The 25,779-nt window shown below is 36.6% G+C and overlaps 1 protein-coding gene across 9 annotated transcripts in view; it reads left to right on the forward strand.

Moving 5' to 3' along the window:
* UTRN (utrophin) overlaps positions 1–25,779 on the forward strand; it is a 449,337-nt gene that overhangs the window by 311,515 nt on the left and 112,043 nt on the right. For all 9 annotated transcript variants that reach the window (XM_070417833.1, XM_070417835.1, XM_070417834.1 and 6 more), the window contains one exon: positions 12,843–12,999. In XM_070417833.1, coding sequence (XP_070273934.1) covers positions 12,843–12,999 — 157 coding nt within the window. The remainder of the gene's footprint in view (positions 1–12,842; positions 13,000–25,779) is intronic.

The following is a 25,779-nucleotide window of genomic DNA, read 5'->3' on the forward strand; positions in this document are numbered from 1 at the left end:
AGACCAAGATCTTGCACCTGAATCAGTTTCTTTTAAAGTTCAGAAACTGTATGATTTATGGAAAAATGTACAACCTTAAACCAAATGATATTGAGTTTGACTTTTTAAGTTACCTTATTGATCTTGAACAAGTCACTTAGTCTCCCTGAGCCTTAGTTTTTAAAATCATAAAATATAACTATTTAATTTGTATGATTGCTGTGAAGATTGAATAGGATAATCTGATAGGTCCTTAATCTATGTGAAGCCTGTTCAATGTAGTTATTATTATTTTTTTTACATAAAGGTGCTCAGTGATTTCATAAAACTAGCATACAGACTAGAAATCTTCAATGATTATTATTGTGAATTAATTTTTTAAAGTTTTTTTTTTTTTTTTCCTGAAGAGATGTCCAAAGGCTTTTATTCTTCTGGGGCTCATTGAGGAAGATTTGCACTTCATTTTATACTTAAAGAAGGGGGTCATGTATCATGGCTATGAAAGCCTCAGTATAAAGATCTCATTGAAAATCATGTCAGTATCAGCCAACTATTTTTATTTTTTATTTTTTTAAAAATTTTTTTAAATTCTTTTAAAAAAATATTATAATAAGTATTACAAAGGGTATTTCATATGTGTTCCCCCCCCCCCCGCCCTTGACAATCCCCTGCCCTCCCTTACCCCCCAGTGTCTTATATCCATTAGTTATGCTTATATACATGCATACAAGTCCTTCGGTTGATCTCTTACTCCCCTCCCTTCTGCCCCCCACCCGTCTCTGGCCTTCCCACTGCAGTTTGACAATCAGTTTGAGGCAGCTCTGCCTCTGTAAGCAAACTATTTTTAATAAGAGGGAGGTATGGAATGTTGTACAGTGTACCATGCTTGTTGAAGATTGAGTTTTCAACTGGCCAAATCCCATTTGGTTGCACCTTTCTGTTCCCCATAAATAGAAATAAGTGAAAAGTTTTAGAATGTTAACACAGTGACAAGCATTCACTGAGGTTCTAGCAAAACCAACATCTAGTGCAGTGATGGCGAACCTTTTGAGCTCAGCATGTCAGCATTTTGAAAAACCCTAACTTAACTCTGGTGCCCTGTCACATATAGAATTTTTTTGATATTTGCAACCATAGTAAAACAAAGATTTATATTTTTGATATTTATTTTATATATTTAAATGCCATTTAACAAAGAAAAATCAACCAAAAAAATGAGTTCGTGTGTCACCTCTGACACGCGTGTCATAGGTTCGCCATCACTGATCTAGTGTAATAAGCTAAAAATCACAGGAATGGCGCTGGTGACAGTTATGCATGTGGTGCTGGACCTTTGAGAGTCTGGAGGATGAGTTCTTTAAAAAGAAAAACTTAATGAAGACTACATCTGTTTAAACAGACCAAGTGGAAAACTAAAGACAAAAAAACCTTTGGCATTTCATGGATGTTATTGCCTAAGCCCATTGATTCATGGAAAGAAATACCTTAAAAACTTTAGTTGCAATATTATCTTATGCATAACTTAAAGTTTATTCTCCCATCTATATAAAGAAAAGTGGTGGAAGAACTTGCAGAAATATTAAAACCACAGGATGATTTTTCTCTCATCATTGATGTTTCTATTTCTCTCTCCCTCTCCCTTCCTCTATAAAATCAATCAATATATATATATATATATTAAATATATATATATATATATATTAAAAAGGAATGAGAGGAAAGAACAGAGAAGCAGAAAATCAATGCTCAACAGGCATCATTTTCAGTAAGGACCGAAGGAGGCAGGTGTCTGGGAGATAGGCTGTTTCTGCATATTTGGTGACAGTTATGCATGTGGTGCATAACAGTGTACCATGCTGAAAAAGCATGGTACACTGTACAACATTCCATATCTCCCTCTTATTAAAAATAGTTCGCTTACAGAGGCAGAGCTGCCTCAAACTGATTGTCAAACTGCAGTGGGAAGGCCAGAGAGGGTTGGGGGGCAGAAGGGAGGGGAGTAAGAGATCAACCTAGAAATTTCCTCTTTTATGAAGCCTTTGATGACCAACTGAAATGAAAGTAATCACTCCCTCCTTTGGGTCCATCTGAACTTGGACAGAACTGTGAACCCTGTAATCAAATCTAATTATGTACAGTGTACCAACTCATTTTTTTGGTTGATTTTTCTTTGTTAAATGGCATTTAAATATATAAAATAAATATCAAAAATATAAATCTTTGTTTTACTATGGTTGCAAATATCAAAAAAATTCTATATGTGACAGGGCACCAGAGTTAAGTTAGGGTTTTTCAAAATGCTGACATGCCGAGCTCAAAAGGTTCGCCATCACTGCACTAGATGTTGGTTTTGCTAGAACCTCAGCGAATGCTTGTCACTGTGTTAACATTCTAAAACTTTTCACTTATTTCTATTTATGGGGAACAGAAAGGTGCAACCACAGGAGAATTTGTGTCCATGGAGAATAAACTTTTTCCAGTGGATTTCTGCATCATGATAGATCATTCCAGTAAAATGTGTTATTAATGTGATGAACTAAAACTATTTTTACCTTTATTACCTTTACCCACTTTTGGAGATTTAGGCATTTATTCAAGCATTTAATTAGAACTTACTTCTATATTTAAGGCATTGCTAATCATAAATAAGATATGGCCCCTGCCCCAGAGGGTTCACAGTTCTGTCCAAGTTCAGATGGACCCAAAGGAGGGAGTGATTACTTTCATTTCAGTTGGTCATCAAAGGCTTCATAAAAGAGGAAATTTCTAGGTTGAGCCTTGAAAGATGTGTAGTTGCCGAACCGGTTTGGCTCAGTGGATAGAGCGTCGGCCTGCGGACTCAAGGGTCCCAGGTTCGATTCCGGTCAAGGGCATGTGCCTTGGTTGCGGGCACGTCCCCAGTGGGAGATATAAAATATAAAATATAAAAAGAAAATATAAATATAAAATATAAAAAGTAAATATAAAAAGAAAATATAAAAAGAAAAAAATATAAAATATAAAAAGAAATAAAATATAAAAAAAAAAAAAAGATGTGTAGTTATTCCTCAGATGGACTGGAGAAGGGCTTCTAAGCAGGAAGCTTGAAATAACATTGTGTTTTCATGGAGTAGTTAAAAAGTTCAGTCTGGCTAAGAATAGATTTTGCCATTGGTGTAGAGAGGACAGATTGTGGCTAGAGAAAAAGGTAGAGAGAGAGGCAAGACATAAATCCTATAATAAAGACCACTACAAACTTTTGAACAATAATAGATACAGAGGCAGAGCTGCCTCAAACTGATTGTCAAACTGCAGTGGGAAGGCCAGGGAGGGTTGGGGGGCAGGAGGGAGTTGGGTAAGAGATCAACCGAAGGACTTGTATGCATGCATATAAGCATAACTAATGGACATAAGATACTGGGGGGTAAGGGAAGGCAGGGGATTGTCAAGGGCGGGGGGGAAAAAAAAGGACACTTATGTAATACCCTTTGTAATACTTTTAGCAAAAAATAAATAAAAAAAATGTTAAAAAAAAAAGACATAAATCCTAGAATACCTGTGTGTACCACATTGTATTCCATTGGTGATGGAATCTGCACATAATTAGATTTGAGTTTGTCATAATCCCTCCCACACAATTATGAGGAAGTATTAGATAAGCGCAGTTCTAAAGACAGGGAGACTTGTTACTTAATTCATGTTGTTGAGGCACTGGCAGAACACCTAGAAACAAATAACCAGTAGCCGTTGGGTGGAGACCTCTTAAAAGAGAACTGTAGGCCAAATAGATGGTGGAGTGGGGAGTATCCAGGCAGAGGTGGCAGGTAAACACTGTGAGTAGGCAAGAGGATGCCAATGGAAGAGGGTGCAGCACAGTCCCAGGAAACCCAGGTGCATAAGGAATAGGGGAAGGAAAGGAAACCAGAAAAGAACCTGAGAAGTGGCTGTCCTTGAGGAAGTAAGAGAACCTGGAGAGTATTGTCAAGAGCCAAGAGGAGGGAGTTTCAGAAAAGAAGGGCTTAGTTAATAGTGCTGGCTGCTTGAAGAAGTCGAGTAAGGTCAGGGCTGCTGAGTCCAGCTGTAATTAGAAGGGCTTTGATGACTTCGCCAGGATCATTTTGTGATTGAGGCAAAAATCTGATTGCAGAGGACTAACGAGTCAGAATGGGAAGTGAGGCACTGGAAATAGAACTGAGTCTACACAGTCTCATGTTCTCAAGTAACTGCTCTGAAGGGAAGCGGGGCGGGGGGGGGGGGGGAGGGGAGAACATATGGCTATAACTATATTATTACCCATAACGGTATCATGAGTCTATAACAGCTGGCAGGCTCCATCTATATCTAGATTGACCTTTCTCTGCTTTCATATAGATTAGATATGTTCAAAGTAATAAGTGATATAGTTTTCATTTTTATCTTAAAAAAATGGACAAAATAAATTTTATGAATATATTCATCATTACTTAGACATTCATAAAAGATAAAATGGTTTATTATTCTCAGTAGTGGGCCCTCATATGGGAAGCACACCTCAGAGAGAAGTGGTAGAGGATAGTGTTTCTAATGTTATACTCCGGAGCTAGACTGCCTGGATTTAAACACTGACTTTGCCACTTACCAGCTGTGGCCCCATGGGCAGGTTACTTAGCCTATTATTAGTCTCATTGATCACCATTCTGTTTGGCACTGATCAGCTCCAAGGTGATTTCCAGAGGGCACTCCCTACATGGAAGAATAGAAAGAACTCAGTATCTACAGACCTGTTATCAGGAGTTAAGGGTGGGCTGAGCTAAGCATACCCAGTAATCCCCAGATTTAAAGATCAGATTCCTCATTCTACCTCTCCAGGGAATGAGGGAATAAAGGGGCAGAGAAGAGGCCAGAAGTGTGCTTAGTGAGAAAATCCCTACCCAAGGTAGGAAGTGTTCTTCTCATTAGCAAATATGCAGAAACAGCCTATCTCCCAGACACCTGCCTCCTTCGGTCCTTACTGAAAATGATGCCTGTTAAGCATTGATTTTCTGCTTCTCTGTTCTTTCCTCTCATTCCTTTTTAATATATATATATATATATATATATATATATATTGATTGATTTTATAGAGGAAGGGAGAGGGAGAGAGAAATAGAAACATCATTGATGAGAGAAAAATCATTAATTGGCTGCCTCCTGCACACCCCATACTGGGGATCAAGCCCACAACCCTGGCATGTGTCCTGACTGGGAATCAAACGATGATCTCCTGGTTCATAAGTTGACACTTAACCACTGAGCTATGCCGGCCGGGCTTTTTGCTCATTCCTTTAAAGCAAGGTCTACCCTTAACACTGACTTCTCTTGTGAACAAAATCTCCTGTGCTTTTAATATTTCTGTAAGTTCTTCCACCACTTTTCTTTATAATTGAAAACTGGCTTTCCCCCTAATTGCCTGGTTTACTTAAATTTAATTAAATTTAAGTTTAATGTGTCCATTTTCCTCACCTGGCAGACATTGGGAATAATCTGCATATTTAGCAATTGGTATGGATACCAAAACAATCAGAATGCCAGCCAAAGACTTCTAGTATGGCACCTGCAGAACACTGGCTGAACAGGAGTCCTGCCACACAGCTGATAACAGGGAGAAGTGGCAGCCTCTTCACTGTTTCCAAAGCATTGCTTCTCCATCTGTCAACAACTTCTCCTTAGAAGTGAATACATCCATTAGTCTACCCTCTCACCATCTAATTCCTGCTTCCTCCTGATCTGCTGGGCACACTCCTACTTTCCTCATTAATTTAAGCATCTGACTTCCCTTTCCTTTTCCATCTTTTCTTCAGTTGTCATTTTGGGTGTGGATATTGATAATTTTTTATATTTTCACTTCCAAGTTTCTGTTTTTACTTTATCTATAAAAGTCTTTATCCCCATTCTGTTTCCAAGTCCCATAGACTTGGCCCTACCTAAGATTCAGTTCATGCCCCATGTCAACTTGGTGTTCCTGAGACACTTGAGCTTCAAGAGACCAAGGGCAGATTGTTCTCCAGAGCATATGCATTATTTTACTACATTCCACCTGCCTACGTGCATCTCAATGCCACTGTTTTCCATGTTAGTTAGAAAAGAGCCCTCTGTTGTATAAAATCCGAATTGCTTACAGTATCATCAGTAAATCAACTCTCCTTCACATTAAAGTTATGGATCTGATGAAGTGGGTACCTTCTTTCATTACCGTATTATATACAGGACCACCTCTATACTATTATCCAACTTTATAGTTTTGTCCTGTATATATAATTAATCTACAATACTACAACTAGATTTTTTAAAAATACATACACATTTTTTAATATTTTCAACTTTTGAATTCTTAGCTTTCTTTTTATTTTCCTTCTTCCTAAACCTGCCCATCTCTGTCCCCATCTTTAGTTGCTTAAACCCTTCCTTTTTTCAAACTCATCAATCCTATTAGTCAGTTTGGATTCTATCAGAAGCCATTTCAATGATGTCAGGATCTTAAATTTCCTCTCCCCCCTTGATTTTCCATCTGCTTTTTAAATCTTTGACATTCTGATGATCACACCTTCTCTTTTTCCTGCTCTTATTTCTGGATTACTTAGTGTTGCACTAGAACAGTGGTTCTCAACCTTCCTAATGCTGCGACCCTTTAATACAGTTCCTCATGTTGTGGTGACCCCCAATTTCATTGTTACAAATTGAGCATAATTAAAGCATAGTGATTAATCACAAAACAATATGTAATTATATACGTGTTTTCCGATGGTCTTAGGTGACCCCTGTGAAAGGGCCGATCGACCCCCAAAGGGGTCGTGACCCACAGGTTGAGAACCCCTGCACTAGAAAGTAAGAAATATCATTTCTTTAATTTGAGCCTTTCTACTTAGAATTGGTATTGTGATGCTGAATGGTGTTCTGTCATCTTCACCACCATGCCTATTTTTAAAAGACTTTGATTCTGCTTTAGCTCCCACACTCCCTCTCTGCAGGTGGTCTTGTTTCTTTTTTTTTTCTGGGAGTGAGGCCATCTGATAAATGCCCCTTCTGTGCGTTCAGAATTTTAAATTGTGTTTTAATTGTGATAAAGTTAATATTGTCATAGCAGGGGGCATTTGCTCTAATTTATCATCATTTTTATAAAGAGAATATCTGCCAAAGATCATAATAACAGTTAATATTTATTAAACATCCATGTGCCAGACCTACATTAAGTGCTTTACAGACATTACCTCCTTGGACCATGGTGTGGTCATTGGAACTATGTAATAATATTTGGCTCAGTCTCTTGGTTAATATCGTAAATATTATTTTATAATCTCGTTAGATGACTGTGATTAAACTTTTTAAATACTAATATCCAAGGTACCAAATATTCTTTTGTGCTAAAAACCAATACATTCAGTTGTACATTATATCTAGAACAGCATAAGAGAAGATAGCTAATGATTTGAAACTTCAGCTAGGAGATAGAATATTTGACAATATTTTTTCCTCCCTGGAAAAATGTGAATTGCAAATATACTAATAAATTCAGTAATGGGGATGACATGGTTTAAATTTTTATATTACATTTATTTAATTTAGGGTTATGTTAATTAAATATCTACTTATCAGCTTAGTGATGTTTAATATAGGTCCTTATTAACATATGGTTTCAAAGGCCAGTGAAATTGTCAAATCTAATGAAAACAGAGTTCAAAGACAAAATTCTATCATCCCATTCTTTTATGAGCCTCTTAAAAATTCAGGGCATCTTTTAAAAAGCTGTTAGAGAATATTAACCTTTAACATCGTCATTACATCTAATGTTACCGCATTTTACAATGTCACTGACTCCACTTTTAATCTCGGGTAACTGATTTTGCTAAGCATGTTGTAAAACTACTAAAACTTCCTTTTCTCAGGTCTAATAGAGAAAGGTTATGCTGCTCTCTTCTTTCTTTTTCTCTCTGGTTTGGTGCTGGGCCCTACGCTTTCTGCAGCGATGGAAGTGGTCTACATCAGCATTCTTCAGTAGGGCAGCCAGTAGCCACATATGACATGTTGGCACTTGAAATATAGCTAGTGCAACTGATGAACTGAATTTCAAATTCTGTTTAACTGAAATTTAATTGAAATAGCCACATGTTGCTGGTGGCGACCATATTGGAAGCCCAGCTCTAGTGTTCCTTCAGCACAGACTGAATTCTGAGGACTTCACTTTTTTTCCTAATGGGTCTTCATTCTCTTACTGGGAGCAGGAATAATCCTCCTTTGATGTTACTGGTTGATTTTTTACTAACAAAGGTATTTTCTTTTATTACAACTTTAACTTATAATCTATGAGTTATAATCATAAACTAAAAATAAATTCGATTTTTTGTGAGAATGCCAAGTTGGACATGTAAATCTATAGTCCTCACACAATAGGGGATAGTATGTCTTTGCTCCTCTTAGGTTGGGTCATATACTCTCTGGTAGACCTGCTTTCCAGATGTCTACATGTCTATCTGGGAAAGAGCTTGGGCTTGAGTTGGTATTCCACAGTCTCACCATAGCTTCCTGTACACATTTCTTCTTTCTCTCAGCCATAGTTCTCTCCTGGAGTTGGTAGGTTTCCTACTTCAGAGTGCATTTGGATTACTTGTCTTTCTGCTAACTTGACCTTTGAAGTTTCTATTTCTGAAGCAGTGTAGTACCTGATATCAGAGCGGTTGCTACATAAATTTTGTTTGTATTGAATAAATGAAAAAAACTATTTTATTTTAATAAATGCTCCTCCTTACTCACAAAGTTCCCTTTCTTTTTCATATCTGTATACTGGGAGAAGGACTAAAGACTTATTTGAAAAAACATTGAAAAAAAGAGGCATCTGGTGATTTAAAATAAATATTCATACATCATTTCTTTCTCTCTCTCTCCCCCTCCCTCCCACCCTCTCTGCCTGCCTGCCTGCCTCCCTCCCTCCCTCCCTTCCTTTCTCATTTTTCTTTCTTGGATGTTAAGTACAGCATTGGGAATATAATCAATAATATTGTAATAAGTATGTAGGTATCAGATGGGTGCTAGACTTATGGTAGGGTCACTTCATAAGTTATATAAATGCCTAACCACTATGCTATATATCTGAAATTAATATGATATTTAATGTCAACTGTATTTCAAAAATAAAAATATTAAAAATAAAGTAAATGGCAGGATACTCTCTACTACAGGGTGTCCCAAAAAATGTATACACACTTTGAATAATTTATTAATTCCAGTGGACTAAATCTGATAAGAAAGAAACATCAATTGAGCTATCAGCTGTTGAAGTGTCTATATATTTTTTGGGATAACTTGTATACTTAGATAATTATCATTTTTATGAATCTTTACCTTCTAAAAACTTTTTGTATATTTTTATAAATAATTTGTCATTTACAAATGTTTAGTCAGCTGTAAATGAAATTATTCAATCTAAAAAGAGGGAATTTTTATAAAGCATATTATTTAGTAGACATCATCCTAGGTTGATAAATACTTTCATTCAGTGAAAGTATTTATTATTTTGCCCCTGTCAGGTGACCAAAGAATGAACTGAAACAGGTGAGAGTTAGGATAATGAGTCAATTATCTATAATGTAAGTGCCCACAGATATGTGTCAAATAAAAAAATGTTTTACGTGAAGATTCTGAAAACATGATTGATGACTGGTTCTAAAGTCTTGGGAGAATGTAAGCTTTAAAATGTCTAGAGACAAATTGAGAAAGTACAATTAACATCATACACAAATTTAAGGTTTCTTCTTGCAAAGCATTCAACTCATTGCCCAAGAAAAAGCTTTCATCTTGTAAGATGAAAGAATTAAATTGAAACTAGAACACTGAAGGCTACTACGGAAGCATGCATTTATTTGGGCATATGGTAGCAATCCACTAAACACAGTTACAGTCCATTGGAGAATAACCAAAACAGATTTTCCAGGCAAAGATTCTGCCAGATCAGGTTGCTTTTTACTATGGAAAAAGAAAGATGCAGAGAAGTACATATACTAATGTTGACTTTTTAAATTTCAAAGTCACTTTAATATCTTTTATAAAAGTATTGTCTTCTTCTTTATAAATAGTTCTTCAGGTGCTGAGTGCCATAGATTTCCATGATCAATTTTATTATTTCTATTCAGTGAAAAGAGTTAATTGCATTGAAAAAGGCATTTGCATGCTCTTCAATACAATGAGTGTGTAACTGGAAATCAAAGGAATGTCTCGTTTGTTATTGATTAAAGAGTTAACTACAGACATTGAAGATGCAGGATCAAATAATCTAAAATAAGAGGTCAGGGTATGTGCATACCTGTTTTGCACACAGAGTGTCAAACACTTCTTGATTTACTAAGGACCTCTGATTTCTACTCTGGTTTATAGCGGTCTTTTTAAAAAAAATTATACTTAAAAATACTGGCAAGAAATTGCATCAGATCAGTCAAATGTACTTATGGCAAAATAGTTTTTAACTTTCAGAGAGGTTTTCAGTTAATATAATTGAAATTATTTAGTTCTGCTCTGTGACGGGTAAAATCATTATTTATCAGGCATAGGTAATTACATATTTGGCCTAAAATTAATCAATATGAACACAGAAAAGCTAGCGCTCAAGCAGAATTGGAATCTCATTAAAGAACAATTTTATACAGCATAGGGAATAGAGTCAATAGTGTTGTAATAACTATGCATGGTGTCAGGTGGGTAGTAGGCCTGTCAGATTGATCACTTTGTAAGGTATATAAATGTCTAAGCACTGTGTTTTACATCTGAAACTAATATAATAATGTATGTCAACTGTAATTAAAAACTAACTTTTAAAAAGATAAATATGAAAAAGAGGCGACTCAAAGAAAGGAACAATTTTGTAAAGTGAGGTCAATTATAGCACCTATGGAATGAATAGAAAAGATTGTAAATGCAAGAGAATAAAATAAAATTTTTAATCATACAATTCTCAAAGAACTATAAAATACCATAAACTTCTTTTTGTATTTAAATTTTATTTTTTAGATTATTTTATACCTAGCTCTTTTGAATAAGACATATAATTTTAATTCTTTTTCTATTAGCCAGTAGACAGTGGAACTAAAAATAGATCACAGGACAATTGGCTTTTTGTATGTGACTGAATGCTGGTTCATGCTATTTTAGAGAAATTTTTCTTTTAAACAATAATATTGCCCGATGAACTACAGTCATGATTTTATGAACTGGAGACGAGCTAGAGATCAATAATTTATAGTTCTGAAAAGATTATGAACTTTTAAAACAAAGAAACGATATTGTTGATCTGTTTCTGGGAGTACCACCTAATGTGGTCAGTGGGAAAATATCTGTTTGAATTATCTAGAACAGATAATTCAGCTTTAAGACAGAGCCTCGAGTAGATCAGATGTCCAAAAGAGGAAGTCACTGGTAGGTCTGAGGGACAGTAGTAGCCGTGTCTAGTATCTCTCAGTAAAAAAGCAGCTTTGTGGAAGGGGAAATCCTAATGCCAATGTCAAGGTGAGAATTGCTGTCTGAGGGGATATGAAACCTGATCAACAGAGGTTTCTTGCACCTGGTGTTGCCCCAAATCTTTTCTCATCCTAAATCCTTAGTCTTTGCAAACTATTGCGGAACAAGGCTTACGTCTGTCTCTATCAGCCTTGCCCTTTTGATCTGAAAGGTCAAGGTAATTCCATTTCACGCAGATTAGTCCTTAAGTCCACATTCACAGTCTGTCCACTGGGGTGAAGCAGGATTGACTAAATGCTGATTCCTTGAGTCTCTGCAGTTGTTTCTGATGGATCTGTCTTTTCAAATCCAGCCCACGTGCTATGGGCTGGAGACTGGATACGTGAGTTTTCTCCAAGATCCTTATGGGAACAATGAACAAATTTGTTCTTTGCATTTCTATTTTCAAAGGCCTTGGCTGTTATTGGAGACTTCATCACATAAAAATGTATTTCCTAAACCTGGTTTCCTGTTTGTGAAGTTCATAATTTAAGTATCTGAATGTACTCTTCTGTGTGAAAAATAGAAATTATTATTAAAACAAAGACTTCCCTTAAAGCAGACTATAAACTACTACAATCAGTGATTTCTACTCAGTTGTTTTCATTCACAGTGGACATTTGTCACTGGACATCAGTCAGCCTTAACCCAAATAATGTTCTGTCCAAGTAATGCCTTATTGTTTTCTAAGTTTTGATGTAAATGTTGGTGATGGTCTGCTTTCAGTAGTTTATTTGGTTACAAAAGAAATCAGAACATTAGCAATTTCCTTTCCTAAAAAAATTAATTAGTTTTTGTTGGGAAGAAAAGTAATATGGGCCTATTATAAATATTGTTGTTACAAAAATTCATAAAAAGTAGGTATTTACTGTGTTCTTACTAGTAACCACAGCTGGTATACATCTTTCTGAACATTGTTTATACATATAATTTCTTTCTTCTCTATCCCTCTCTTCATGTATATAGATGAAATGAAAAAATATTATTCTGAATGTGCATATATACTTCACATAAACTACAGAAACTTGGTTTTACAATTTTACATTATGTTGTGCACATTCTTCTTAAAAGCCTCATGTTTACGCTTTTGTGGTATGGAGGTGTACATTATAATTTTGATAGATAGTACCAACATGTACTCTGAATTCAAAATAACTTCCTTACAGGAAATTATATCTATAATATATATTATTAAGAAACATGGTCAATAGTATTATAATAACTATAATTTTATTATTAGTTTTATTTTTTTTTACAAAGAGTTGGCTTCTTTCTTAGACATGAACATTTAGTCGGTCATACAAGATTATTAGGCTAAGAGAAAGTATATACTTTTTTGGATACATTTCAAACATCTAAATGTGGCCAGCATTATCTCTCAACAGGGCCCATTTGGAGGCCAGTGCTGAGAAGTGGAACCGGTTGCTGATGTCCCTGGAAGAACTAATCAAATGGCTGAATATGAAAGATGAAGAGCTTCAACAACAAATGCCTATTGGAGGGGATGTTCCAGCCTTACAGCTCCAATATGATCATTGTAAAGTAAGTTGACCACCAATGGTGGGTATCTTTTAAAATTAATTTTGATTTTGATTTTGAGTATTTACTCAAAATAAAATTGTAGATAAATATCAGTTGAACCAAGTATCACAGATTCCCCCCACCTCCGCTTCTAAATTTTGGTATTTATACATTTATTTTAAATTGTATCAATTGTTTCCATTTGTTTCAAATTAATTTTTCTCTTCATATTTAACTAAATATGAAGAGAAAAATGTAATGTTTAAAAAACATTACAGACATCTAAAGCATAATATTGCTTTTAGGTAATTACAAAATTTATCTAACTTTCCAATAGTTTTAAAATATTAATATCTTATATTGGGGATTTTTTTTACTATATGTTAATCTTAAATTTAAAAGTCATAGAATCATAAAGAATTACAAACTTATAATAAATGAACGTGAAAAAAATAAGGATTTGTAGTAGTAAGAAAATAGAATGGACTTAGGTCTTATAGCAAATGATAGTAGTATTTAAGATCATTTTATATTTTCTTTTTCTGAAGTTAGATCTTTTTTTGAGTTACATTTTCATTCTGCTCAAATTTCTGTCTCTATGCAAATTTATACTTCTACACTGATAAGCAGATATGCTGAAATGTTATCAACTGACAGATTAATTCTTAGATCCTTGTATTAAGTTCTTGGCCTTATTAACTTTTTATTCATTTATTTATTCCTTTATACTAATTTCTCATATTACATATCAGTTTGTTCTACTACATATTTTATTCTCTTCACATGCAATGCAAGTTCTCATTCTAAATATGTACATTTTAATGTTATGTCAGAATGCTGTTCCCATTTAAAAAATGACAAACATCAACATATGCATCTTTAAAGGAAGGTGTCATCTATGTAATATATTGCTTCAATGCAAAATGATAAGACCATGAGATTTATTTTATTTTGAACCCTTCTGATGAGGTTATTCAAATTACCATTTGGGCAAACTTTCTCTTTCTACTTAAAAAGAGAATATGATAGAGAAATAACTCAAACATGAATTATTTATTTCTGAAATTTTCCATTTAATATTTGCAAACTGCAGTTGACTCCAGTTAAAGTGATACCCTGGAAAGTGAAACAGTGGATAAGGGAGGACTACTGTAATGGTTTTATAAAGGTGGGGACTGATTGAACATGCTTCCTTGCTGATGGGAATGATCCTGTAAAGTGGGAAAAGTCAGTGACGCTGGCGGGGAGGGTACCATCCAGGAACAGTGATGGGTGGATCCAATGTACAAGTGGAGCAGTTTGTTTTAGGTAGAAGGGCAAAGAGTTCATCCATTTTAACAGGTAACTGTCTGAATTACTTTATTTGGAACCACACAGTACTATTTAGAGAAGTAGAATTAATTTGACATAATCTCTCAATGCTAAATTAGAACATCTAGAGATTATGAGATGAATGGGTTTCACTTCATTTTCATACCAATGTGACTATTAAGTTATGTGGGGCCATTCATCAGAACTCAAGCACCCTTTCTCCAATAGAGTGCATGATTGAGTTTAGAAAAGGAAACCACTAAGAATCATTGAAAGTGTATTGTTCAGGTAAAATTTCTTGTTGGTTTGTCCATTCCCTTAGGAATCTTCTGACCTTTGTTTAACCCAATGTAATTCTTATATTCAAATCTCATAAGAGTCAGGACATTAGGGCCTTAAACTGAATTACCAAGATACACAAGCAAACTTGCTTATTAAAATGATGAACTTGAACATTATAGCAACACCCCAACATAAAATTTAATGTGTGTGTGTGTGCGTTTCCCCTGGTAAAGCAATCTGAGACTCCTCCTGTAAACCTGTAACTTCAAGGTCTTGCTGTGGTATGAGGCTAGTTAATGTGAGAAATTGACCTCTTGGTAAAATTGCTTAAAATTAATTTCCAAGTCCCCCTCCTACTTTGCCACCTATGTTGACTTCCTTCTCATCAAACATCAAATGCATGGCCCCATACAGTTAGTAAAGAGAAGTAGCAGTTCTCTAAGTGAGCCTGCACCTACCTGCCATACTCCCATTTAGTTGTGTGCAGTCTAGTCTGTCAACTGAACCTGATAGGTATAATCGGAACCTCACCCCAAAGGGTTTATCCAAGTCTGGAGGGAGAATCAAAGTAGTCTAATAGCTGTTACTCTGGTGGTGAAATTAACAGTGGACCACAAGAAATAGAGGTCTGTGAAACCAAGTGGCATAGTCCACGCCTGTATTCAGCCCATTCCTAACAAACTAACTGCCTCTGAACATATTTAGCCCAGAGACAATTTCATGTATCTCACAGTTTATTTCTTTATTCAGGAAACTTCTGTGTTACACCTGATGTTTGCCAGATACATTGCTAGATACTGGGCATGCATCAGTTTATGACTGTTTTTGCTGTCACAGATGTCACCCTCTAGCAGCAGAGATACGTTTGAAAAAAAGTAATGACAGTAGATATCAGAAGCGCTGTAAAGTGAGCATGAACACAAGCCAGGGAGGCACAGATGAATCGTGATTATTTGTACTTGGAAAGATTGGGTAGGGCTCCATAGAGCAAGAGGCCTTTGAGCTAGAAAGACACTGGAATAAGAATACATTACAGATTTTTACAAAAACTTCTGGCATAAATCCTCCAAATTTGCCACGGTATGAATTGGAGTATGCAATAGAGGTGTTGCTCATCTCCCTTTTTGATTACATGCAGAATAAGACTGAACATATTTGCTGGATAAAGAAATACATTTATGTATGCATGTTCAAAATGGAAGAAATAATATTGTTTTATCACAATAAGAAGCTGGAAGTTTTCTATCTTAGTTTTAGCATTAATACTTAGTATTCTGATTGAGGCATCATTTTTTTATGCCAATGGGATGGAACCAAAATAAATTTATATATTATATGTTCATTTAGGGACATTGACCAAAATTTCTAAAGCACTGTGAAGGGAGATTTTAAAAAACATTTCGTCTGCATACCAGTGAAAAGTAAGCCTGTTTTCTTCCCCTTTCTCATGTGGTTTTATTAGTGCTATCGAATTTAATGACTCTTCAGCCCCTTTTTTGCTGTCGTTTTATGACTTCAGATCCATATATGCTGACTTAGCTTTGAAAGCAACTTGGGGGAAAAAGGAAATTGCATTCTAACAGATTCTCCTTATGTTGATATCAATTATTTTTTCCTGCTTATATTCTTCAATGAACAGTGCTTTTGTGAAACCTAAAGCTAAGGAAGCCTGATGTACCAGCAACATTTCTGTTCTAGGTCAGATGCCTTGCGTCTAGGGACAGCTTCATGGGTGTGTCCCATGCAGTCAAGGTCATGCAGGGCTTTGCTCTTAGAAGGGCCCTGCACTTGGCTTCCTGCTCTGCTGCCTCCATCTTTAAATTCTGAGTACTATTGGGCCAGGCACCCGTGATTTCACTTCTCACAGGGCTCTGCAGATTATATAGCCAGACCTGCTTGCATCGAGATGGAAAACATTAATGTCTATGTTTTGGTATATATAAACCAACACTTTTACAATAATGAAAGCCTCTTCACAATTACTTTATGCACCTTCTTTCTCCTCCAGTAAGTAAGCCATCCTGAGCCCCTTACATGCCCCTCATTGTGACTTGTGATATCTGCTTGTTATTGTCAGCTGGGTTGTGATTAGTGGGTTTTTTTCGGTCCTCCCTTTCCTGTTGACTCACTCACTGTTCTTCTGTTCTGTCTCTTTACTTGACTTTTAGGTCACTGCTCTTTCCTCATATTCTTCCCACCTCACTGGTAGCTCCTTCTCAGTCTCTTTTACTGGTTCCTTCTTTTCCCCTCAACCTCCTAAAATAGGGATGCACCAGGGGTCAGGCTGTGCCAACTTCATTTCTGAACTCATCTGGTCTCCTGGTTTTCCACAACATCTATATGCCAACCGTTTCCAAATTTATATCTGTTCACGTGCATCTCTACTTGGGAATCTGATAGACATCTCCAACTTGAAATGTCCATACTGAATTCCTGAACTTACCCCTCAAATTTCTCCTATCCAGTCTTCCCGATTTCAGTGGATAGAATTCTGTTCCAGTTGTTAGGTAAAAAATAATAATTACTTCAATATTGTCTTTCATATTCAGGTTGTTAGGAAATTTTGGTTCTATGCTCAAAATATAGAATCTGACTGCCTATAACAAGTTCTTTGTAGCTACAGTTATCAGTCTGTGTGTATGTTGTTGTTTTCTTTGTGTGTTTTTTTTGGTTTTGTTTTTAGCATAACAGTCAGGGTATTCCCATTTAAATAAATCAGAAGTCTTTGGTGGCTCTCTAATTCAGAATAAAAGCCACAGTCCTCAAAATGTTTTTTTTATAATATATATTTTTTTATTGATTTCAGAGAGGAAGGGAGAGGGAGAGAGAGAGAGAGAGAGAGAGAGAGAGAGGGAGAGAAACATTAATGATGAGAATCATTGATTGGCTGCCTCCTACATGCCTCCTACTGGGGATCCAGCCGCCGGCAACCCGGGCATGTGGCATGTTTCCTGACGGGGACTCAAACCGCATGACCTCCTGGTTCATAGGTTAATGCTCAACTGCCGAGCCACACTGGCAGGGCCTCGAAATGGTTGTTAAGATACTATATGATCTGACCTACTTCCTACTCACACCTTGCTCACCTCATTTTTGCTCTTTTATCTTCTTACAAACTAGTTTCAGCCACTCTGGTCTCTTGTATGCCTTCAGTCACAGCTGTCTTTTTTGCCTAGAATTCCCTTTGCATAATATCCACATGGTTAACTCCACCGTTTTCAAATATTTGCTCTATGACACTTTCCCAATGAATCCTATCCATACTTCTCGAAATTGTAACCCCCATCTCAGCATTTGTAATCTCTTTTACCCTATTATTTTTTTCTTTTTCTACAGTATTTATCATCTTCTTATATAATTATTTATTTTCTGTTGTCTCTTTGTCTATGCCTGGGAGTTTAGATGCCCAAGAAATATTTGTTGAATGTTGAATGAATGAAATTTACCCAAAGATAACATGTCCTTTGGTATAAATGTTCCTTTTTATTTCTCTTTAATCCCTTTTTTTCTTATTCATGCTTGAAAGCATATCACATTTTGATAATATTTCTAGTTTAAAGAGCTGAATCTTTAATAAATGACCAAAAATGTAAGCAATAATCTTTTCTCAAGAGCTAGACATAATTCAATTACATGACATACTTGAAGTTGTAAGAAAATTAATCAACACCATTATACTTTATGCTTTAATACTGTAGTCAACTAAGAGGTTATCTTTTACCTGCCTTAATACTGCCTAAATTATCAAACCAAGAGATAGAAAGATTTTTATATGAGCAGAAAGGAACTAGTATGTGTTTATTGTTGAGATAGCATTTAAAATATACTTTTTTATGCTGGAAACTGCCAGATTCTCCCAGTGTTTTGCTTTTCTCTTATGTAGAAATTTGACACTTGAAAACCTGATGATTTATGATTCCTAAAACCTAGGGAGCAGCTTAAACACATGGTCTCTCTCATTCAGTAACTATGTTGGCATAAATTACAATTTATAAATAAATCTATCTTCAGAGATGTTATTGAAGTAGAACATAAGGAAAAGTTTTATGATTGTTATAGATAATAAAAGTGTGCTTCTGAAAATATTTGTAATTCTGAATAATACTATTCTTATAATTTGTTAAGGATAAATTAGATGATAAATAAACTTGATTTCATCCGGTATTCCTGTCTTAAAAGTATAATTTTTCATTATGAAAATAATATTATAATATAGATTTTTTCAAAAACATGTCCATAATTTTACCACTGTAACACAAGCATTTTTATTTTGCATTATTTCCTTTTTGCATATTTGCCTTTCACTCAGTTTTAATAGAGTATATAGGTTTTATATCCTGTCTTTTTTACTTAGATGTATGCCATGCTTATTTCTTCACATTGCAATGTAGTCATTATTACAATAATTTTTCAAGGTTACATAATGGTCTCTAGTGTAGCCTTACCTAGTGAACCTAAATGTTTTCCAGGTGTTAGGTATTTAAGTTGGTTTGAATTTTTATTAATCATAAATAATGTTACAATGAAAAGTGTTGTATTTGGAACTATTTTTTTGTGGATTATTTTCTTAGGATATATTCCCAAAACTGAAATTCTTGTTTCACATAATATGTACATAGTAATGGCTCTTGATATGTTGCCAACCTACTTTCCCAAATGATTGAACTAATTTTCTGCCTCCAGCAACATATGAAAGTGAAGTTTCACTGGGTCCTTGCCTATGATTTCTCATTTTTGTGCCTCTTTCTGGTGAATGTTGTATTTTTTGCATTAATATGCTTGTATTTCATATCAATATGGGAATTTAGAGAGCAGGTTTAGAATGTCAGATGTCTGACTCAAATTTCTCTCCCAAAAAGAAGTGGTAAACTGATTAGATGTTTTGATTTAGTTGCACCTAGAGGAATAGGGAAAAAGTGGTCCATTGTTGTTGAACTGGTCAGTTGAAGAAATTTGGTATTTATAGCAAATTAAGTATGTGTGATGTAATATGGCTATTTTTACCAAGAGATTTACATTACTATTTTATTTTGGTACAGATTGGTTCACTACATTTATTTGTTGACTATCTAATAATCGAAAGTTACATAAGAGTTTTGCAATTCAGTTTTATGCTTAACAAACACTTTGACTTAATCTTGGAGGATCACATAACTCTATTTTTCTCATTAAGAAATAATTTGTCTCTTGGAAGAGTTAAATTCAGTTGTTACTGCTAATGAAGGGATGGATACTGGTATTGGTCATCCAAACTGTAGATAAAACAGCTAGAACTTCCCTCTAAGTGTAACTGCACAGAGGCCGAGGAGAGAAATTCAGTTTCAGAGAATGATGGTAAGATATTAGATTAGCATGTTTTAATAGCTAGTTATTCTACAGCACTGAATAGCTTTAAAATCTGTTTAAATTCACTGTCTCACCTGTGCAGTTAAGTGGAACGAGAGATTTTGTTACTAACATGCAGAGAAGTTATGGGCAAATCCAAGGACTCATGGTAGGTAAGGGTGTACCTACAAGGTACCTACTGAGCTATAACACAAGGATTTGGGTTGCAAGTTTCTATCTGGTTTTACTACACTACAAAAAAAAATGTCTCTTTATTCTTTTATACACAAACTAGAGGCCCGATGCACAAAATTCATGCAAGAGTGGGCCTTCCTTCCCCTGGATGCTGGCACCAGCTTCCCTCCCAGCCCTGACCGGCACCCGGGACCCGGGCTTCCCTCTGGCTGCTGGCAGGTACCTGGGACCCAGGCTTCCCTCCTAGCCCCTGCTTCGTCCAGAAGGTCTTCTGGAAGGACGTCCAGTCTAGTTAGCATATTAAACTTTTACTATTATAGATATATTGAATTTCCATTCTACCCTCTGGGGCATAGATATGAGTCTTCAGAGAGGTTCAGTTTTATGAAGGAGACAGGTCTGCACAAAGGCCAGGACATGTATGTGTGCTGAATGCTCAGAAAAGCAGATGCCAAGCATTGTAGAAGCACAGAGGAAGGAGGGTTGACTGCAGGGGAGCCAGGTGATGTTTATACCAAGGTGAGCTGGTATTGGAGCTGGGTCCCTGAAGGTCAGGAAGAATGACCCTAGTGTATCTCTTTGACTTTGAACAGTGAGCGTCAGTGACATGGCTAAGAAAGCACACAGATGTTGTGTCCTGAGAAATAACCTTTTCTGTAAAGAGCTGTGAGGAGATGACTACTCTGCTCTCCTGCACAGAGTTATTTCATGCGATTTCTTCTACAGATCAGCTTTATTTGAGCTGCTCCCATTCCCCAGTTTTCTTCCTTTTTCCCATTTTTTATTTCAAGTCAGTTAACTTATTTCTTCATTCATTCACCCAACAGATATATGTCTTGAGTGTTGCAATCTAAATACTGAGAAGGAGCCAGCCATTGGAGATTTGACGCAAAAGTGTTCAGAATTGAAAAGGCCATGAGGCAGGAAAAACTTGGCATATTCTAGGAATGGAATTAAAATCTCTGAGGCTAGAAATTAGGGTGTGCTGGTAGTTGAGGTTGGAGAGCAAAGAAGGTCCAGATCTCGGTTGGAAGTTTAGAATTTGTCCTAACTGCACCAGGAAACCATTGGAGTGTTTCAGGTAGGAGAACAAAAGGATCTGATTTATCTATCATTTTAATATCTAGAAAATGTTAAGAAAAGGGCATCCCAGTGGATATTGGCACTTGATATACAGACAGTTTGGGTGATGGCTTTAGATTAAAGAAAGAAGAGGAGACGGGTGTAATTTAAAGAAGAGAGAATGACACCAGGACTTAGTACACACCTGCATATTCACATTTCCGGATGGCAGGTTGCCAGTTTAGGACGGCAGAGGATGGCACCGATTCCCCTCCTTGGTCCAGGTTCCCTCAGACCCTGCTTTCACATTGAGAACCTTGCAGGATCCTGTCCATTTCAGTGCTGACAGGAATAACTGATGTATCAAGGCCATTTGCTGGGCTGATGCCATGTTCATGGTGAAAACAGGGAGCTGCTGATTGACTTGTGAGACTTTCTGACTTAAGCCACAGCAGTCACTTCTTTATACCTTCTTATCCCTTAATCCCCTGCTCTTCCCACTAAATTGTGGCAGCTGGGAGAAATGTCCCCAGGCCTTCAGGCACTTAAGAGTTGAATGAGGAGTGATTTTCTCTGCTGTCTGGCAAGTGATAGGAGCCAAAGAGCACCCTGAGTTTGAAAGGGACAGAGAAGTGGCTGGAAAGGTGGGCTCTGCTGAAGCTTGGGCTCATAGAAATCATCGCGAAGGAAAACTGATTTTTAGTAGTTAACTTCTGGTGTTTGAATCAGGTCTTCATTAAGCTGACATCCCAGGGCTTCGTTTGGTTTGCATGAGCATGCAGACGTTACTTTTACCAGAGAAAACAATGAGACACTAGATTACCTCACCTCTATTTTGTTTACTTGAATTGCTTTCCCCCTTACTACCTTTAATCTAATTCCAATTTCTTTTTCATTTGCAGTTCACATATTTCTTTAACAGGTAGCTTGCAACCCCCTCCGCCCCTCTCCCTCGCCTGTATATTTCCCCAGTGCTCTATTTATACCCCTCTCAAAGGTTTGTGGCACTTTCTATATCCTCACTAGCATTATTTTTTCCTCTCTAGTATAAATTCCTTGAGAGTTAGGATCATGGCTTACTAATTGCTGTCTTCTCTTATGCCTGGCATGTTTCCTTACAGATTATATGAATTGTTTTGACATTTTTATTTTGGTGGAAATCTTTGTTGGAAAATTCTGTTATGCTCTCATGCCACCTTAGAAAGGGAGAGAAGTTGAATATTTTCTTATGGCCATGGGACAATCATGGTGCTCTCCATTTATTATTCTTGACTCTTAGGATATCTGAGACTATATTCCCTTATATGAAACTTTTAAATATAGTTTAAATTTAATTTTTTAGAAATTGTTTGGTATCATCCTCCTTGTTAAACTGATTCTAGTCTGTTGCTTATAGACAAAGCTTCATTTCACATGTATTTGTCTGAAGGAGGCTTGAGGCTCTTTCCACGTAGGTACTAGAAATGGGAAATGCATAAGCTTTGTGACAGGTTGCCACACACAGCACTTTTAGGTCAATGGCCAAGGCTTGAGTCCACAAGGGAGCTAGATGTCAGCTGTATGGTGATCTGTCTTCAAATACCACTGTGTTTGAGATGCCTTTGTGAGCGCTTATATGAAATATTAGTAACCCCGACACCTGTGCTAACCTTCTCTTTCCCTCTGATTCAGTGTGGTAGATGGCTACAATAAGGAACCATGCTTCTCCGTACATAGCCCCCTGTGCAGAGGATCGGTGTTGTTCCGCTCGAGGGAGTCAGTATAACAATGGGAGGTGTTGGAAGTGATGTGTGAATTCTAGAACTGCACTGACTTATATGGTAACCTTCAGCCACATGTGACCATTTGTACTTAAATGAAATCAGTTACAATTAGGTGAAATTTAAAGTTTAGTTTCTCAGTTGTACTAGTCATATTTCAAGTTCAAAATAGCACAGGCAACTAGTGGTTACCATATTGGACAGCATAGTTTTAAAGCATATCTATCACTGCAGAAGGTTTCATTGGGCAGAGCTGTTCCAGACCCTGTCCATAGAGATCTTGCAGCTTTCAGTCTGCCCTTTGGGAACACTAATTACTGTTCTTTAAACAAGCCCAAATCCAGCCTATTGGGCAATTTGAGACCATGTAGAGGAAACCGAGCTGCTCCAGCCAGACATGTGAGTGAGGCCATCTTGGGCTTCCACCCCATCCAAGCCCAGATGACGACAGGCTCCGGAGTAACCTCTGCTGGCACCGGCCGGGTTGCTGGTCAAATTGCCAGCTCATAGAATCATGAAAAATAAATCATGATTGTTTTAAGCCAATAATTTTAGATGGGCTTGATACACAAGAGTGAAAATGGATATAACCTTCAGTATAATCACTGCAATAGTTTTGAAATTATTGGAAACTATGCCCTGTGCAGTTATGTCATGATTAGGATGTGGTAAAAAGGGGACGGATGGAATGAGCTCATACCACTTTTTTTTTCCCCAGTAAGATCAGTTCCTTGTTTATCTAGGGAGAGAAAAGAATATTTGCTATTAATAAAATAATGGCCAACAGCAAACTGAAATACTTAGTGCTTATTAGCTGACAGGTGATAGGAGAAAACTAACTTTGTTTCTGAAAATTATTCACCAATAATTTGCAAAGTAGATAGTTCAAAAAATCCAGAGCTACCTGGAATTCAATAGTTATTTTAATTTAGGATAATAAGATTTGGGAACTTTGGGATATTTTGCTTGGCCACATTTTATGATTTTACATAGTATTTAATGCTGAAAGCATTCCTTCTTTATTCATTATTTCCCAAGCACATATTCAGTAATATCCTATATAATAAAAGGCTAATATGCAAATTGACTGAGAGGTGGAATGACCTGTTGCTATGATGCGCACTGACCACTAGGGGGCAGACACTCAATGCAGAAGCTGCCCCCTGGTGGTCAGTGTGCTCCCACAGTGGGAGTGCCACTCAGCCAGAAGCAGGGCTCATGTGAAAGGGCACAGGGCAGGCTGAGGGAAACCCCCCCCCACCCCCCCCCAATGCACAAATGCCATGCACCGGGCCTCGTGTGTGTGTGTGTGTGTGTGTGTGTGTGTGTACACACACACACATCTAGGCAGGCATTGAGAAGAACCTCAAATGATTGAAATGTGAGCCTTACTCTGGAAGAATTGACACTATATTAGGATGAGTTCTGTTAGGAATACAAAATGCTCTGGAAACACTAATATATGGGATGGAAACACACTAAACATATGGGATGAGTTATTACTTTGCAGGTGAGTGGCGATAAGGTTAAAAAATAAATAAATTACCTACAGCACTTTTTCAGAGAAAGAACATAATTATTTTAATAACAATTTTGTGATATTATTCACATAACATAAAATTCATGCCTTTTAAATGTACAGCACAGTGGCTTTTAGTATATGTCCAGAGTCACATTACCATCATCACAATCTAGTTTTAGAACAATTTTATTATCCCAAAAAGAAACCCTATACCCATGACCAGTGACTCCCTCATCTCCCCTCCTATCTTCCAGTCCTAAGTAACCACTAATCTACTTTCTGTCTCTATGCACTTACTTACCTATTTCCACATTTTATAGTAATGGGCATTTATGTCTGTTTTTTTTCACTTAGCATGATGTTTTCAAGATTCATCCATGTTGTGGCATGTATCAGTATTTCATTTTTTGCTGAATAAGATTCCAGTGTATGGATATACAACATTTTATTCACCCATTCACCAACTGGTGGATATTTAGGTTGTGTCCACATTTGGGCTATTATGAATAATATTGCTGTGAGCATTCATGTACAAGTTTTTATGTGGACATATACTTTCAGTTCTCTTGGGCATATACCCTAGGATTGGGATTGCTGGGTCATATGGTTACTCTATGTTTGACATTTTAAGGAATTACCACATTGTTTTTCAAAGTGGCTGTACCATTTCATCATTCCACCTGAAGCATATGAGGGTTCCAACTTCTTTACATCCTCGCCAATACTTGTTATTATCTGAAAACAGAATTGTTTTGAATGAAAATATAAAGTCATTAAAATAGGAAAAATTCCAATTAGATTATGTTATACTCACTTAAGGCAGCCCATATATGTCACGTGACATCAGAACCTACAGCTGAATGCCACTTTGTAGCTCTGTATACAAAACAACTCTGTTGGAGTCTAATTATCTTATCATTAATGTTCACCAGGTGCTTAGGAAATGCTGGGTTTTTTTCATGTCTAATTGAGAGGTTAAGGATGCTGAAGTGATTGTATGTGTAATGCTGTTGAAAGTTAAGCCCATTTCTGACATGCAATTAAATATAATGGAAATTGAATCACAAAATTAAATTTGCAAAATAGAGTATGCACAGATATTATTAAATGTATGCTGTCCTCTCAGACATTTGGCTATTAAGTTGGCATTGGTGCCCCAGCCCCACATTTTTCCTTACCTGGCCTGGTTCCCACCTGCCCACACTTGCCTCCTCTACTTCCATACCTCGGCATATCAAAGGAGTTCATGAGACAGTTCCTGACAACGGCCTGTGGAGAGCCGATTGTTTTATGAAGTGCTGGCGTTTAATGTGGTCAGGAAGGAAAATCAGATTCTCCAGGGCT

The sequence above is a fragment of the Myotis yumanensis genome, unplaced genomic scaffold, assembly GCF_028538775.1.
Source record: "Myotis yumanensis isolate MYYU_CA2020_CCGP unplaced genomic scaffold, mMyoYum1.0.hap1 SCAF_6, whole genome shotgun sequence".
Taxonomy (NCBI): domain Eukaryota; kingdom Metazoa; phylum Chordata; class Mammalia; order Chiroptera; family Vespertilionidae; genus Myotis; species Myotis yumanensis.